Source organism: Mesoplodon bidens (genome assembly GCF_964165515.1).
Source record: "Mesoplodon bidens genome assembly, chromosome: 2".
In the NCBI taxonomy this organism is placed as follows: Eukaryota; Metazoa; Chordata; class Mammalia; order Artiodactyla; family Ziphiidae; genus Mesoplodon; species Mesoplodon bidens.
The window spans coordinates 166858152-166876283 of record NC_138177.1 but is presented as its reverse complement, the minus strand read 5'-3'; the positions used below and the strand labels follow the sequence as shown (position 1 = coordinate 166876283).

At 54.9% G+C, this 18132-nt stretch overlaps 1 protein-coding gene across 3 annotated transcripts in view; it reads left to right on the top strand.

The window, feature by feature from the left end:
• The window catches only part of MAN1C1 (mannosidase alpha class 1C member 1), a gene marked incomplete at its 5' end in the record, with an annotated part of 135263 nt that extends 117459 nt beyond the window's left edge, over positions 1-17804 (top strand). For all 3 annotated transcript variants that reach the window (XM_081225284.1, XM_081225285.1, XM_081225286.1), the window contains 6 exons: positions 599-692; positions 5881-5996; positions 11929-12148; positions 14674-14846; positions 15955-16070; positions 17048-17804. In XM_081225284.1, coding sequence (XP_081081410.1) covers positions 599-692; positions 5881-5996; positions 11929-12148; positions 14674-14846; positions 15955-16070; positions 17048-17168 — 840 coding nt within the window. In that variant the 3' untranslated portion in view covers positions 17169-17804. The remainder of the gene's footprint in view (positions 1-598; positions 693-5880; positions 5997-11928; positions 12149-14673; positions 14847-15954; positions 16071-17047) is intronic.
• Positions 17805-18132: the final 328 nt, after the last annotated feature.

Here is an 18132-nt window from a genome sequence, read left to right as displayed (position 1 = left end):
CTAATGGGTCCGGCTCACAGCAACTGAGAAACGTTGACAGCGTTGTAGCGTTGTAGCTGTTGTTACTAAAACCCCGAGATGCCTATTAGGGCACAGGGATGTTGAGGGGCGCAGGCCTCCCCTCTGGAACGGTTCCCACAGTATCTGATAACATAACATGTTACCAAGCTGAACCGTGTGAAATTGCCAATATAACCGTTTCTGACCTGTTAAACAGACAGTTCTGTCGAGCACTTACAAATGAGTTACTGTCACTTATACGAACGCCCTCCTAAAAAGACCCGTCCCCAAAATCCACACGCAATGAGGAAGGGGGGAGGTGGGGGAGGGGAAACTGGCAGGGCCCCGGGCAGAGCAGTCAGCGCAGAGGTGGAGGGTCAGGCCCCACTGTGGCCGCACCCCGCTCTGGAACACAGGGGCAGGACTGACTCACACCTCCGGGTTGGAGCCGGCTGCTAGTTACGCAGCTCTGCCTTCCTGCCTCGTCGGAATGGTTTCCTCTCTGGACCCGAACCAGCTGCCTCAGTGCTCAGTGGGCTGGGACTCGGCTGGCTTCTTGGAGAAAATGAAGACGTGCCTGGTGTCCATCTCTTGGCAGGTCAGGAACATCCGAAAGGTCCTTAGGGATATTGACAAGCCCTTCGGCCTCTACCCCAACTTCCTCAGCCCGGTGAGCGGGAACTGGATGCAACGTGAGTACAGGGGCGCCGCTGCCCCTCCTCCAGCGGATTCCTGCCCAGCTTCCCCGCCTGGCTGGGCGAGGCACCCGGCTGAGTGAGGAGCGATGCACTTATTGGAGCCACGTACCAGCAAGGCATTGGCTCGGAGCTCCTGGATACCACCCTCCTGCCACCCTCCTCCACCCTCGGGGCATCGTGGGGAGTGTTCATTTCTGTTGCCATTGCCCTTGTGACGGATGTGATGGCTGCTGGCTAGTGAGGCCCTGCCCTGTGCATCCCCCGCATGCTAGCTGTCTCCAGCCTCCATCTCTTACAGTGCCCACCGAAGCCTCCTTCATCCTCCCCCAAACTTGCAGGGGTGCTCCCGTTAGAAGTTTACTCCAAAAGCGGCTCTAAGAAAGGCCATGCATCCTCTCCCAGCCCCTTTCATCTGGTTCCCTACCTCCAAGTTTAATTTCTTAAAAAATGTGTAAGCAGGGCTTCCCTGGTGGCGCAGTGGTTGAGAGTCTGCCTGCTGATGCAGGGGATGCAGGTTCGTGCCCCGGTCCGGGAGGATCCCACATGCCACGGAGCGGCTGGGCCCGTGAGCCATGGCCGCTGGGCCTGTGCGTCCGGAGCCTGTGCTCCGCAACAGGAGAGGCCACAGCAGTGAGAGGCCCGCGTACCGCAAAAAAAAAAAAAAAATTGTTTAAGCAGATCCTAACTGTACAGCAATATAAAAATCATGAGTTCATCACTGGTATCTTACACCTGTTAGAATTGGCCCTAGGATTTCCTGCTGTTTATGTTCAGAGGTTTTTTTTTTCAGCCAGACAGTTGTGGGTCACCTGTGGAGCCTCATTCACAGCCCCCAGCTCCACCCACTGAAACAATGGGATTTGAAGGTCTCTCAGTCAGGGGAGTGTTAAAGTCTTCCAGCTCCCGGGCTTGCACCCCTATCGAGAAGCACCGCTCTGCCTTGCCCTTCTGTCCAAGGCCCTGGTCGTGTGATCACAGTCAGCACAAATTGGGGGCAACAGGTTCCATGGGCCCTGCCTCTAGGGGCTTCCCAAGACTTGCCCAGAGCCCCTACCTCCACTGCCTCCACCCAAACAAGGACCCCTCTCCCTTTCCCTGCCTCCAGCCCCAATTGTTATGGCATTAGCAAGGGCTCAGCGACAAAGTAGACCTGAGTCTAATTACTGCATGCCTGCGGGGAATTCACTTCATCCCTTTGAGCTTTGGTTTCCTCTCCTGCAAAATGGGAGAAGAGCTGGAGATGTGTTCTTTGTGCACCGTGGAGGGGCGTGGGAGCAATGGTCAGGAGCTGCAGGAAACAGACTTCAGTTCATCTTCCAAAGATGACATGGGTTGTCCCAAATGGTCATAAGCGCCCATCACCAAAAGTATGCAAGCGGGGCCTGGAGGGCCAGCTGGCCAGCCAGCAGGGATACTGTGAGGAAACTGCAGAGGCCTGTCCTTCCATCCCAGAGCCTCCATGATCCACATCCAGGAGACCCAGAAAATTCGACCCGGGAATTTTCCTTGGGGATGACCTCACTCCCAAGGAGCCTCCTGCAAAAACCACTTATAAAAATGCAAAGTATTTTTAACCAAAACACACTGCCAAGTTCAAAAGTGCCGGGAGAAAATGAAGGTTTGAATTACAGATTATGGCCATGGGAAGAGACAGTTCAATAACCGTTACTGCCTTTAATTGCAAGGCCTGACTGTGTAAAGAGAGAAACTAAGCAGCTGCCCGCCTTAGCTGCTCCAGGACAATGCAGCAAAACCCATAAAAAGGAGAGGGGTGTGGCTTCCCAGCCTGAACAGCTACCTTGGCAAATTACAGGGGAGCCGCCCCCCTCTTCCCCTGCCCCGCTGAGAAGCATAATTTTCTTTTCAGGCTGCCCCTGGGGTCGCAAGGCTGGGCAGAGTCAGTCACATATGGAAAATTGTCTCATATTAATAAAATATGAATCCAAGGCCTGCCAAATTTCAGAGGGAAGGTTATAAAGAAAGCCCTGATCATGGGGTGCCTGCTTTCCTCCTCCCCTCGCTTTGGCACCTGGGGTCATCCCAGGTTTTCTGTGGTTTTCTTGGGTGTTTTGGTCCGTCTTTGTCTTTTTAGGTTTTTCTTCTTGTTTTTTGATGATTGTGTAATTTTCCAGCAAATGATAACATTCCCAACTTGCATAAGCTAAGTTCACATTATTTTCTCTCCTTGAATCCTCTGCGTAACCCATTGCAACCAGAGAAATTGCAGCTTAAAGAGACAAAGGGCTAATTAGGGCTGCATCCCAGTCCCAGACCTCTGCTCTTGCCTGCTCCCCACTCCTGCCTGAAGATGAGCTTCAGGGTAGCAAGGGAGGCTGAGACCCTCCTGCCGCTAGGACTTCACAGCCAGGATAGGTCCAGCAGGCTCCTGCTGGCACCAAGCACAGAAGAGACCAGTCCTAGCAGAGCCGCTGAGAGCTCGAAGAGCTGCCAGCCCTTTGGCTTGGCCCCTGGGGTGGCTTGTCTTCCTTGTCCACTGCCTGAATCCCACAGTTTCCTCAGTGGGAGGGAAGTGGCAAGTCCAGGTTCTCTCCCGTGGCTGTGGGAGTGTGAGCTGCCCGCCAGCTCCAGCCCGGCCACCTCCCCCAGCTTCATACCACTTTCCCGCCAGCGATTCCTAGGCGTATAGGGTGGCTGCCTCCCGCTGCCAAGTGTGATGGGAGCGTTGCTGACACGATCAGGAAGCAGCAGAGCCCACCTCTGCTCACGCACACCAACTCTCCCTTCTACATTTTACAGATCAGGAGACAGGCCCAGGGGCGTCTGGCTTGCCCTGAGCTAATGGTGGAGCCACGTCTCTAATTCCCACTCCTGCACTTCTCCCCACGTGCCCCTCGGTGCGGGGAAGACATCCCCCACCTGTGCACTGCAGCTGAGGCCCCGGGAGACTATACACATGTCCCCAAGAGGGTGTCCTATCTCAAACACCTGTGGAACTCCTGCTGACCTGGCTCCCCTCTCCCGCGCACACCTGCCAGGTGAAGCCCTTGACCTTGTCCCCCCCACACACTCTGCAATCACATGGTGAAGTCCAGTCTCTTAGGCTTTGACGTTCAAGGCTCTTCTGAGCACAGCCCCCACATGCCTGCCTTTCTCTCATTCAGGACTTACTGGGCATCTGCAGTGTGCCACACAGGTATTGGGCATAGATGCGAGTCATACAGGGCTCCTCCCCACACAGCCCACAGCCTAGCGGGGCAGGTAGACCCACAGACAGGTACCGATGACACAGCGCTGGGAGCAGCCGAGGGCAAGGCTCGCACCTAGCGACGGTGGGACGGCTACACCAAGCACTTCCCGCAGGAGGGCGCCGGGCCAGAGGGTGCAGGTGCCTTATTTCCCTCACTCCTCACATCACCCTGCGGGGACCTCAGTGTTATGGGGACACGGAGGAAAGCCCTTCTGAGCTGAGGTGAAGCAGTGAGGGGGTGTCAGCCGCATGAGGTGGGGAAGGGTATTCCTGGCAGAGGGATCATCACAAGTGACACAGAGTGGGCAGGGGGCTAGCAGTGTTTGGGGTGGCAGAGGAACCGTGAGAGGAGGTAAGCCCAGGAGACGAGCGTGGAGGTGCCCGTGCCCCCAGCTGACTGCCGTGAGCGGGGGCCCCTTCTGTACAGGCTGACCCGGTCTGACTTCCGGCCTCCCCACCCCTGCCTTGCACAGACCTCGCGCCCCGGCCGTGGACACGCCATCCACATGCCGGGCCTGGCACAGCCCCGCCCTCCCTCTGGGCTTGCCCAGCTGTGTCCTCCCCCTGGGAACAGGGGCAAGGGGGACGCTGTGCTGGTTCCGTCTTTTCAGGTAACAAAGTCCAGCTCACGCTGGCCGCCCCCACCCCCAACGCCTCCCTAAGCCTCAGGCTTTACCTGGTCTGTTCGCATTTTCACAAGTGCTCCTTCCTTTCCTGAAACCTTGCTGGGCCAGGGTTTGTTTATGGAGGGGGCTGGACGGGGCCCCTGTTTACTGTGGGAGCCTCCTGTCAGCCCCCTTTCCTGGCTCCCAGCTGTCTGACCCTCCGATTTTTTATCTGACCCTCCCTCTTCCCACTTGCCCTTTCTTTCTCTCTGCGTCTTTGTTTTCATTCTCTGGTTGACTGTGTAAATCTGCCGAAAGTGAGAGCTCTTCCAGCTCGGCGGCTTTGGCCAAGCTATTTAGGCTCACTCTCAGTTTTCCCATCTGGGAAATGGGGTTCGTAGTGCTTACCTTACAGGGTTCTTGGGAAGATTGTTATAAATGATACAGTAAAGCTCCCGGCCCACGGTAGACTCTCGATAAAGGGTGGCTGTTGCTGTATTCTCTATTTCTTTCTCTCTCCCTCCACCCACTTCCCCTCCCCTCTCTTTTTCTAACCCCTCTTTCTCCAGAGGAGCTGAAAACCCTCTTCCCATTCCCCCGCACCCCACCTTCATCCACCCCCTTCCCTTCTTCACTGTCTTGCTGCTTAACAGGGAACCGCAGTTTCCTCCTTGTTTTATCTATTAAACGCCTTTATGTTTCCCTGTTGTTAATTGTGAGTGAAGCATTGCCGTGTCTTGCTTCTGTAATTAAGTGCTCCTCTGTCAGCCATCCCTCTCCTGGGGTAGCCCTGGGTGCAGACCCCCGCCCGCTCAGCCGCACCTGGAGTTCCTGCTCCACCAGGGCGGACGGAGGGGTCCTCAAACCCGGTTTTCCTTCCCTCTGCTCCTTTGAACCCCATTTATCCCAATTTGCTAAATTTAAACTTGGCTTTCCCAGAACAGCTTTGTGCTCTGACCAACTAAATTAAGCCTCTCATTGCTCCTTTCCGTGGCCTTTTATGAGCCTGCCCAGCATTAATTACCATGTTTGTCACCAGGTAATAAAAATCTCTGAACTCCCTGCCACCAGATTATCTTTTTCAAGAAATGCAACTCATTTACGGTTAATAACCAGAGGCCCTGCCCCGTCCTCCGCCTGCAAAAACAACACGATGACATGATTTATAGCAGCCGAAGGAGCCCCTGCATTTCCATGAGGGACGATGGTGCTCAAGCTGGCCCTGGTTCCCCCGGTCGCAGGCCATGCCTTCCTCCCAGCCCCCATTCTGTTGGGGGCTCCGAGGCTGCGGATTAAATGCTCTCTCCCCACCGAGTCGCGGTGGCCTCGGCAGGTGGAGATAATGTTCCTGTCCTCTCTCCCCTCACAGACCATGTCTCGGTTGGAGGACTCGGGGACAGTTTTTACGAATATTTGATCAAATCCTGGCTGATGTCGGCCAAGACAGATATGGAGGCTAAAGATATGTACTACGAAGCCTTGGAGGTAAGACAGGCGCCTGATTCTTCATGGGTGGTCAGTCACTCGCCACCAGTTCCCACGCGGGTCCCTGAGAGCCGGAGGGCTTGCTCCCCACCCCACCCCTACAGTGAACTGGCCAGAGGGAGGACAAGACAGTCCCCTCCCCAGCCTGTTGCTTGACGCTTCTCAAACACCTTGAAATTAGGGCCATGTGAGCATCCTCATTTCACAAATGCAAAACCCAAGCTCAAGGAGGTGAAGTCATTTGTCCGAGGTCTCACAGGAAGCAGCAGGCAGTCTGATTCAGAAACCACAGTGTCTGTGTTTCTGTTGATGTGTCAGAGCCCAGAACACAGCCAGACTAGGAGCCCCCAAGTGAGGCTGCCAAAGCAAGACCCTCGGCCATCTTCCTGTGGAACCAAGGAGGTGAAGTCATTTGTCCGAGGTCTCACAGGAAGCAGCAGGCAGTCTGATTCAGAAACCACAGTGTCTGTGTTTCTGTTGATGTGTCAGAGCCCAGAACACAGCCAGACTAGGAGCCCCCAAGTGAGGCTGCCAAAGCAAGACCCTCGGCCATCTTCCTGTGGAACCAGAGGTGACATACTTAGCACATCCCGGCTGGGAGGGGCCCCCCTCAGTGGAGCATCCACTTCTCTTCCTTCTCTTTATGTGGATGGAAACCAAGGCCCAGAGAGGGGAAGGCACTTGCTCAAAGCCACACAGCGCAGAACTGGCAGAGCTGGAGCTAGAGCCAGGTCTCCAAAGCCAGCCTCCAGGTTCTCCCCACTGTCCCTCAGCTCTGCCGGTCTGTCCACAGGGCATGGAGTGAACAGGGTTGCTAAGCTCAGATGGATCCCTCCAAAGAGGCAGAGACTGTAGGACAGAGGGGGAGTCAGTTAGCCTGGGCTCTTGGGAAGGGGGTTAAGGAATCCCAGCAGCCCCATCGACAGATACCTTTGAGCCCAACTAAAGAAAAGGCACTGGGCAGGCTCCGGGCCTCAGTTTCCTCATCAAGTACGTTGAGCAGGCTGGATCTATTCTGCTGCCACCGTGGTCTAAGCTAACTGGATTCCTTGCTCCACCCCTCCCCACTCTAAGTCAGTTCTTCCGCAGCAGCCAGAATAGCTGTAAACGCATGTCCCTCCGCTCAGGACTCCCTTAGTGCTCGGAATAAACCAGACTCCTCACCTTTGCCCACAGTCCCTGATCTGGGACTGCCGGTCACTCTGAGCTCTCTCCCCTTTGCCCTCTGAGCTCTCGTTCCCAACCTTCCTCAGATACACCAGACTCGTTCCCACCTCAGGGCTTTTGTACCTGCTGTTCCTTCTACCTGGAATATCATCCAGGTGGCTGGGTCCCGCTTATTGGTCAACTCAGATGCCCCTGAATTAGCCTTCCCCAGCTTCTCTTTCTCTCGCATACCTGAGGCTTATTATTATTAGTCATCTTCACCTTTATCAGCATCTAAAATGATCACATGTGTGTATTTGTTTACTTATTTATTGTCTATCTTCCTGAGCTGTCTAGAGCAAGGATCTTGTCTACTCATTCACTGTATACTTCACTCCCAAAACAGTGCTTGGTACCTGGGAGGCATACAGTCACTATTTTGTGAACAAATAAATGGATGAGGGGAAGGCAGGGAGGGAGGGAGGGAGAAGGGAAGGAAAGGAAAGATGAGTGGGTGGGTGAACAGATGGATGATTGGATGGATGGGTGGGTGGGTGGAAGGATGGATGGGTAGGTGGATGTGGGTGGATAGGTGGGTAGAAATGGGTAGATGGATGGGTGTGGGCAGCAGACTGGATGGAGGAATGATATCTAGCTACACTCTGATCACATGAATCCGGCCAGGAATGGTAGTCCTTAAAGGAAGCACATTGGAACAGGCCTCCAGAGCCATGGATCCTTTAAACTGTGGGCTCAGTGATGAGTTTTCCCTGCCCAGCTCCCTGGCACCAAGACCTGAGTCATGAAGCAGGTCCCAGGATTCCAGTCCCAGCTCAGTCTGGCTCAGCCCCGTCCACTCCAGGCTTCTGAGCTGAGCTTCCGCTGCAGCCTGCAGCTCCTGTCAGGGATTAGCAGTCAGGTTCAGCGGTGGCCATGTGTGCTGCCTGGAGAGGCCCTTTCTGCCCTTTCTGCCTTCCTTGCAAAGTAAACATAAAGTTCACAAGCAGCCCAGTTCCCAGCCCTCAGGGAACACTGTAGTTGAGGGTTCAAGGGAAGAAATGGCCATAAATTATTTAAGCAAACGGGGAGTTTTGTAGAAGTACTCGATTGAACAGGCTAGAACTCAGCTTTGCTCCCACGTTTGATCTCCCCAGTGAAGAGCCTGAAGTGTCTCTGACCCTGGGTAAAGGCTGGACCTCTGGCGAGTTTGGGGCTTTGAAGAATGTTCTGGTGGTTGTCCGCCTTGTTGGCATGTTAAAAATCACCTGGGGGGCTTCCCTGGTGGCGCAGTGGTTGAGAGTCCGCCTGCCGATGCAGGGGACGCGGGTTCGTGCCCCGGTCTGGGAAGATCCCACATGCCGCGGAGCGGCTGGGCCCGTGAGCCATGGCCGCTGAGCCTGCGCAGCCGGAGCCTGTGCTCCGCAATGGGAGAGGCCACAACAGTGAGAGGCCCACGTACAGCAAAAAAAAAAAAATCACCTGGGGAGCTGTAAAACCCCAATGCCCAGGCTGCACCCCAACAAGGTGACATCAGAACCTCTGGGCTGGGGCCCAGGCAATAGCCTTGAAAGCTGCCCTGGGGGCTCCAGTATGTGGGTTAGACCAGTGTCCAGCTAGGGTGGGTGTGAGGGCTTCAGACAGATCAGCTGGACACACCCCGGGGTCACAGAGGAGGGGCAGCAAGAAGAACAGGGAGCTTCTGTCCCTGTGGCCTCCTCCAGGCAGGTGCGCTGGGTGCCTGGCCTTATTTAGCCCCTTCTTGCAGATGATGAAACTGAGGCTCAGAAAGGCCCAAGGTCACCCAGCAACATGGCAGAGCCAGGACACAAACACGGGTCTTGCTGACTCCGGATCCAGGGCCCCTGCCTCTACTCACCAACTGCCGAATTGCAGGGGAGCCTGGCTGGCCTGAAGGCCCTCTCAGAAGTGCGCAGATGGGGTGCCCTCCAGGAGGCAGAGGAAGGAACCGTCAGTGCCAGGTGCTAAGCCAGCATCTTTGAGTAGCTTCATAACCATCCCAGGAATTATCATTCCCATTTTACAGTTGAGGAAAGGGAGTCTTCAGCAAAGGGAAGTAACTTGCCCAAAGTCACCCAACTCTCAAATTGCAGAACTGGGATTCAAACTCAGCTCTCTACTATGTCTCTTGCTATGATTTTAGCCTTTTTACCAGTCGGTGGCCCGACTGTGCTATCTTGTGTTTTCCTGAGGGTTTTAGAAAGCCTTGGGGTTTTTATTTTTTACCTTTGCATTTGCTTGTCTAAATTATATCCTCAAAGAGAGACTGGCCTATCATTTCCTCTTTACCACAACTACTTAGCTTGGGGTTAACCCCAAATAGAAATAACCAGTGGGAGACAGTCTTGAACGTACAGATTTCCAGCTACAGTGTGAAGCTTCCTGGGATCTCCCCGGATGTCTGTGTCCTCTCCCCAGTGCTGGCAGTGATAACTGAACCAGGTTTCTGTGCCCGGGACTAGCCCTGCCACCCCTCCCGCACCAGCACCCTTAGCGACGCAGAGCAACTACTGTGGACCAGCTCTGCCCAGGAGCCAGGGCCCGGCCCGGACGCGGCAGCCCTCCAGGCTGCCTCGGTGCTTCTCCCCACAGGGAGCAGGTGCCCTGGCGCGCCAGTCGCTTCATCAGAGCTTCCCCATCTGCTGCTCAGTGAGGGTCCTGCAGGCAGCCCACCGGCCTGGGCCTTACAGCAGAGGGCAAAGGACAAGACAGATCGAGGGATGAATGTTGTTTGAGCACCTCCCACCTGCCAGGCACTGGCTGGAGGATGGTAGTGGTGGCTTCTGCCGTCACCTGGCACTCAGAGTCCTGGGAGAAAGGCAGACGTTCCACAGAAATGTATACAAATAGGCGCACACACGTGGGAATTGCACCTCATAGAAAGATAACAGGGTAGTAGCGTAATGGGGCCACAGTGGTTTAGACTCTGGAGTATTTTCACCAAGGAAGAGGCATCCTGGAGGGGCCCAAACGCAGAGCTAGAGGTAGTAGAGTTGGAATGGGAGCTTGGGGGAGAAGCAATGGTTGCCGCAAAGCACCTGAGGCAGGAAGAAAAGGTCTTCATGGAGGTCACCAGCGCAGAGACCTTCTCTGGCCTCACTCCGCAAAGTAGGACCTCCTCCCTGAGCTTTTTTCTTCCTCGTCCCTTTAATTTGTTTCATTCAGAATGTTGATCACAAATGGGGATTCTCGGCTGTATTTGCTTTTGTTGGGATGTCTCTGTGCCCATGGGTGAGCTCCCTGAGTCCAGGTCCAGACCCATCTCCAGGGCTGTATTCCCTGCACGGAGCACAGTGCTGGCACCGAGAGGCGCTCAGGAAATGTTCCCTGGGGGAGGGGGCACAGGAATGAAATGAGGCCTGCGGCATGGCTGGAGCGGGGACGGGGCGGGGGCAGGCTGGAGAGGAATCAGAATAGCCAGCACTTACTGAGGCCTCTCTGTGCGAAGAAATATACGCTAAGCTCTGCATACGCAGCCCGTTGAATCCTCACAATCCTGTGAAGTGGTTCATGCTCTCATCCCCATATTATACATGAGGAAATTGAGGCACAGAGAGAACATAGAACCTGCGCAATGTCACACAGCTCGGAACTGGTGGAGGTGGGGTTTGAAACAGAGTCTACACCCGGGAGCCGTGTCCGTGGCATCAGGTTAAACCTCAGGGTGTACATCAGGGAGTCTCAGAGGCCCTGCTGGACTTTCGTCTGAGGGCACTTGGAAACCATGAGAGGGCATTAAACAGGCCCAAGACGCAGTCAGGTCCACTATATACAGAGTGCACCCCACCGCCCGCCCACCCCAGAGAATAGACGGGAGGGCAAGAGTGGAGGCAGAGGCCTGGCCAGGGCCCCAGGGGCTCCGCCCTGGATTAGGACCCATCGAGTCCAGCCTTGCAGCTGTGTGGGTGGATGCCGCCATCGCCTCAGTCTTCAGGGCTCCCAAGGGACTAACGGCAGGCAGTCAGGGGCACGATGGCCTGACACCTACACCCCCCAACACCCTGGGAGTCTTTCCCAACAGCACCACCTATTGGGGGACCAGGGAGGGCTCTGAAAGTCCCTTGCCACCAAAAGGAGCAGCCATTGGGTAATGGAAGGAGCCGGGCTTGGGCATCTGGGGGTCCTTGTCCTGATCATGGTGTGGTGGGTGACCTGGGACACACCACTCAACCCCTGTGTCTAGAGAGGGCACTACAGCCCATGTGCCGGGCTTTTTGTGAGCATTAAATGTGGAAGCCTGTGATAAGGGCCTGTAGAGGGCAGCTGTTATTTTCTGTGGTCCTTTTTGAGAATCTGATCAAATATTACTGACCCTCTTCCCATGAAAATGCCCTCAAGTGTCACATACAAGTTTAGGGGCATTCTGGACTCCTTCCAGCCCATCCACAGGCCAACTGGGCTTCAGGTTAAGATTCCCTAACAGAGGATATAATGGAGATTGATAATTTTTAAAGGTATTTTTTCCAAAAATTTTTGAATGTAGAAGTTTTTAAAAAGTCTGTGTAAGAGACTGGCCCTGGGGAGCTGCCTTGTGTCCAAGCCCCCCAGCAAGCACCAGGCCTCAGCTGGGTGAGTGGCAGAACCTCCCACCAGCCCCATCAGGGACCGCCCCCAGCCAAGGTCAGCAGGCCTCCTTTGTCTGGGATGGAGGGCTCGACAGAGCTGCACTTGCTGCCGTCTCCAAAATGTTCATTTTCCGTCCTCTCCCTTCCCTTCTCTGTACCCTCCCATGCCCTTCCTCCCTGCCCAATTCCCACCTTGCTCCCAGGCAATAGAGACCCACTTGCTGAATGTCTCTCCCGGGGGGCTGACCTACATTGCTGAGTGGCGAGGGGGGATTCTGGACCACAAGATGGGGCACCTGGCCTGTTTCTCCGGGGGCATGATCGCCCTCGGCGCTGAGGATGCCAAGGAAGAAAAGAGGGCCCACTACCGAGAGCTCGCAGCCCAGATCACCAAGACGTGCCACGAATCGTACGCCCGCTCAGGTAACCCTGCAAGGGGAAGGGGCAGCAGGAAAGACTGAGGCTAGACACCAGGAAGAACTGGAAAGACCAGGAGAGGGGCAGTGAGTGAAGGGAACACGTGGACTTAGGGAAGCCTCACCTTGGAGGTTACCCGGAATTTGAATGAGGGGCGTGCTATCCACACACAGAGATTGTGCCCTAAGTTAAAGGGAATACGGTGCTGTGTTAGCACTTTGTGTGTGCCGGGTGTCCTTCAGCACTTGACATACATCATCGCTGACCCTCACAACACAGATGAGGAAACTGAGGCTCAGAGATGACCCGGCCAAGTTCCCCTGTGAGGGGCTCAGAGCAGAGGGTCCTCCAGCCCCTGAGGCAGAAACATTGGCTTCCTGAGCCTTTAGCAAATTCCTTCTCCCTGAGCCCCTACCCCTAAACGTATCTCTGCCTTTCCTCCCTGGAGTGCTCCCATTCAGAGGGTCTCACCACCTCCTGGCACCACCCCATAATCACCCTCTGATCCAAGACCCCTGGAAAGCTTGAGAGCTTCTACACCATCCCTGCCAGCACTCACCGCAGAACTGTCAAACACTAGACTCAGAAGCCACATGAGAGAATGTGAACCCAACTCCTCATTTTACACGCAGGGAAACTGAGTCAGCCCAGAGCGGGGACCTGGCTTAGCCAAAGCCACACCGTGTATGAGTAGCTAAGCCGGGGCTAGAACCCAGGTCTCCCGATGCCCAGCCCCATCTTGTGTGCTACCTTTCTAAACAACACCCCTCAGAAAAAGCCCCAGGCCCCCCGTGACCCCAGAAGGGGCCCACTGCTCTGAGTTGTAAGCCCAGCCTTGGTTGGAGGAGAGGACCTAAGATCTGCAGTAAAAGATCCTGGCTCAAATGCCACTCTGCCGCTCAGCAGCTGGTGGCCTCTGTTTTCTCATCTGTTCAGTGGGAACAATAACACAGGTCTCCTGGGCCCCACAGGAAGTACTTGGTCCGCGCCTTCAGCCAGCAGCATGGGAGGCGTTTGTTAGCAGTCCACCGAAAACGTGTCTGTGAGTGCGCCAGTGGAATCCAGAGCTCCTGGAGCTGTTTTCAGGAAGCCAGCCATTCGCAGTGGGTCCTTAAAACTGGTCTTCAATTCCCTTCAAAGAGCCATCTCTGCCAGCACCATAAACAAATAGGAAATCTCAGGAATAATAAAAAGCTTGCTATTTGTCGGGGACAATCAGCCCAGACCATAAAAGACAGTCCGCTTAGTAGAGCATGTGGTTACAACCAGCCCGGCTGGTCCATGGATGGCTGCAGCAGTCGCTCTTGCCCTCACCCCGTTAGCAGCTTGGCGGAACGGCTGTGTTCTGATGGCCAAGAGAAGCTGTGCCATCTGAGAGGATCAGAGGAGCCAGGATCTGCCTAATTCCTCTTCCATGAAGCCCTCCGTGAATGAGCAGGATGTCCTGCAAAGCTCCAATATGTCTCTGAGAAAAAGCAGCCCAGGGCCTCTTGGGGTCCTGAGCCCTAATGGGAGGTGGGGGCCCACATTAGGACCAGAGTTGGGCCCTCTGCTGACTGACAGGATATGCAGGCATTAAAGGGAGGATGATCTGACCCACATACCATAAATTTTGGACCTAGAGAGTCAGACCCAGGGGAGAAAGAGAGAGAGGACAGCCTGGGAAAAGGGCATCAGACAGATCCAGGGTCACATCCCAGCTCGGCCACAACTTGCTGTGTTACCTTGGACAAATTACATAGCCTCTCTGATCCTCAGTTTCCACATGCGCGAGGGGCAGATAATAGTATCTGCCTCACCAAAACAACATTTTTTAAGGTTTGAAATCAGTGTATGTAAAGCACCCAGCACAGCCCTTGAACTCATAAATGGTGGCTGCAGTGGTGGTTATAATGGTGGTCATCCAGAAAACAGGAACAGCAACAAACTGACCAAAACCAAACAATGACAACAAAACCCAGACCTCATCAGACTTTCTTTATTCAGCTCCCTCTGCCTGAATATGTGCCTTCTGGGCGAATCTTCCCTCATCCCCACCTCAGCAGTGTCCCAAACTGTCAGCTCTGGAAGGCTGGCTCTGGGAAGTGTCAAAAGCAGTTCCCAGAGAAAGGGGGTCTGTGGAGAAGCATCATTGCATATTAGCAAATTAAAGGGTCTGGTAAGTCCTGTAGACAGGAGGCTTTCACTTTGTTTAACCCGCTGTTCCCCGAATGTGCTTAAACCTACAACCCTTTCTTGGCCGAGCACCGGTTAACATCCTGCAGGGCTAATGTCTCAAAATACACAGTTGGGGAGCACCACCCAAACTTTTGTCTCCCCGGACTGCTGGGAAGTTCATGTGGATTCTCAGGGTCTAAACTGCAAATGTTTCGAGGCCTAAGGGCGTTGCTTTGGCCAGCCCATGCCAGCCCATCACCAGCCGGCCCCGGCCAGGGCTACCACGCCACTTCTGTCTCTCCTGGGGCACTGGGATCCTGAAGAGCAGGAGGTGGGAAGTCTGACCCAGGCACCCTGGTTGGTCATTCCTGCAGATACCAAACTGGGGCCCGAAGCCTTCTGGTTTAACTCAGGCAGAGAAGCTGTGGCCACACAGACGAGCGAGAGCTACTACATCCTGCGGCCCGAGGTGGTGGAGAGTTACATGTACCTGTGGCGGCAGACCCACGACCCCATCTACAGGGAGTGGGGCTGGGAGGTGGTGATGGTGAGTGGCGGGGCGCAGGGGGAGGGTGGAGAACTGGTGGCAGGTGCCCTTGAGAATTCACAGTCAGGGTCCAAACCCAAGAGGAAGGGCAAGCCAGGCTGGCATCTGGCTAAAGTTGAGAGTGCAAAGGGTCAGGGTTTGGTTGCAGAGCCCAGAGTCCCCAGCCAGCCAGGAACTTGTGAAGAGTGTTCTGAGTGCCCAATAATGTCAGCAAACGGAGAGGGGCGAACGCAGCGCAGCAGTCAGAGGTGGCCCAGCACATGCGTGGTCACTGCCCTCTGATGCTGAAGCCTGGACAGGTGACTTTAGATTTCTACTCTCAAACAGGAGCAGGCTGCCAGCTCACCTCCCTCCTCTGCCCGAAGCTAGCCCAGCCCTGGGCAGCCCCCTCTCTGGGCTCTGCTTCCCCAGTCCCCTTCCTTCTTTGGGGCAGGTATCAAAGGCAGGGGTGGGGATTCCAGAAGGTTCTTGGATGGATGCCAAGCTTTCTCTGCTGTTCTCCCCCAGGCCCACTGCTCTCGGAGGCACAGACTTGGTGGGGAGAGCCACACTCCCAGAGCACATGCTCAGCTGGGGCGTAGGCCCTGCTCAGGCTCCCTGACATGCTTCATTGGCCAGAGTGCCCCTGCTTTCCTGAAGACCCTGGTTCTTGACCTTTGAAAGCCAAGTGTTTTGTGCTCCTGGGCCCCACCCACAGACCCTCAGTGGGTAAAACTTGCATTTCTGTACAAAAGGCAGGCACAGCCTCTGGCCCAGGGACTACATCTCTACAGGGAATCCCTGGGGTGTGCCAAGTCCAGTCCCCAAATCCCAGCCCGAAAACACCACCAGCCCCTTCCCTGGCCTCTGTCCACCACTGTGGGTGAGTCTGTCAGGTCAGTCTAGTTCCCCGAGAGGCAGAGAAGCTTCCTCTAAGTTCACACCAGGTGAAGCGCTCAGGCCGGGCAGGGACGACGTTCTCCGCGTGGGCCCAGGCAGCGTGCCCCCACCAATGCTGGGGTCCCCAGCCAAGGGGTGGGAGGGCCTGCCTGTTCGAGAGCTGGGCAGGCGTGAATCTTGGGGGGGGCCTCTCTTCTCCCCACACCAAGGCTGCCTTCCTTTCCTTCAGGCTTTGGAGAAATACTGTCGGACGGAAGCCGGGTTCTCTGGGATCCAAGACGTATACAGTAAGGTTCCCAACCACGACAACAAGCAGCAGACTTTCTTTCTAGCGGAGACACTAAAGTGAGTTGGGGGCTCGGCCGGTGTTCTTCCCAGAGGGCAACTCGGGTTTTTCTTAGGGAAGGGGGAGGGGGCAGAGAGGAGGGGCGGGGGCAGCAGTCCCTTCCTTCACCATCAGTCAGGTTCTGCCGTCCCAGGAGGGGGGCCCGAGAGGGATGGAGGCTTGGGATCCAGGGGCGGGCCTTGGGCCAGGCCAGTTTCTCCACGCAGAGTGAGGCTGGGCTGGACTGCACCCCCCCTAAGCATTAGCTATGTGAGAAGTTAACTTCTTTAACCTGCCTCCTCAAGTGACGTAAGTTCTCTGAAACTGTGCCCTTCTGTAAAATGGGCAGAATAATAACCATGATGGTGTCAATCCCGGTCACTGCTGCAGTTCTGCTGCTGTGCTGTTGCCCTCCTTTCTTGGGGCGAAAGTTGGCCTCCTCGTTTCCTCGCTGTTCCCTAAAGCAAGTCCCCTTGTGCTTTAGCTGTTTAGGACGGATTGGATGGTCTGTTCCTTCCATTAAAAACCCCCATGGCTTGGAAACCTGCAGTTCTGGAGTCACGACTCCCTGTGCGTTTTAGCGCCCGGACATCTACTTGAGTGTCGAGTCTCCTGGTACATAAGGAAGCAGGCCGAGTCCTGGGGTAGCCCTCAGGCCTCCCTGCAAAAAAAAAGAGAATCTAGGCCACACGGGGTCCTAGGAGGGCCAGGTGGGGAAAGCAGCTGCGGGAAGCTGGTTGCGGGGGGAGGTACAGAGCGGGGGCTGGACCAGAGCCAGGATGAACCGGCTCTGCCTGACCTAAAGCTCAGGGCTCCCCTCCGCGTCCACAGCTCCTTCCCGGGGACGAGCCCTCTGGGCAGATTTGGGGTCTCCGACCTCCCTGCGCCCTTGGGCACAGGCCTGTCTCAGAGGCCCCTGAGATTCCTTCCCAGTGGGTGCCCCCTTCCCCAGAGCGCTGACAGGCTGTGTCTTGTTCCCCTCCCTGCCGGGGCACAGGTATCTCTATCTTCTGTTCTCTGAAGATGACATGCTCTCCCTGGAAGACTGGGTGTTCAACACGGAGGCCCACCCGCTCCCCGTGAACCACTCAGACAGCTCTGGCGGGGGCGGGGCCTGACTCCCACCCGTCGCCCTGCGGCTCCGGGACCACCTCTACGGGATCTGGGGCTGTTCTCAAACGGATTGGAGATGTGGGCCCCTGCCTGGCGGACCCGGCAGATGTGTTGGACGAGCAACTTCTTTTCCTCTGTGAGGAGACAGGACTCGGAGACACAGCGATATCACACCAGGCCCAGACGTTCCTTTCCACGGAGAATGTCTGTGAAACCTGCTCACTTGCCATTCCAGGGCCAAAGCACCGGAGGTTTGCATTGCAGCCTCGTGTATTTGATTCACTTCCTTTCGTTTTGGAGGTTTTTTGGTTTTTGCTTGATTTTGCCTTTTCTCTACAGTTGTGTTTTCTCACAGATTTTAAGTATAGTTTTCAAAATCATGTGCTTTCAAAAATGGTGTCCTCCCAATAAACTAAACCTTAAAGTGTTTGCACACACACACACAAAATCTTGACCCCATTTTCTATATTTTGAATTCCTTTTGCCCAACGTTTACTATATGTTCAATTATGTGTCATTTACCTTATAATTTGAGGAGGGGTTCCCCTTTGATTTGGGCCTAAGTGTTACGAATCACTAGTGCTGTTTTCAGTATTGTAATGGAAAAATCTGTAAAGTTACAATAAAGGAGTTTATTGAATAAGAAATACAATTGGGTTCATCGCACATCAGTGACTCCTGGGGAGACCATTGCAATGCTATCATCAGAAAGAATAACCAACCAGCAATTGATTTAAGGTATAAAGATGCCAACTTCTATTACCTTCCCTTGAATTGGTCCTAATATATTCAGGAAAGGTGAGGGCAACCCTTTAAATGAAGTTGGATATTTATACTTACATCAAGGCTTGGAAGAGGCCCAGAGAGGAGCAGCAACTTGCCTGAGGTCCCACAGCCAGTAAAGGCAGAGGTGAAACCCCTAGGGTTTGCTCACCACCCCAGTCCAGGGTTCATCTATTCCGTCATTCA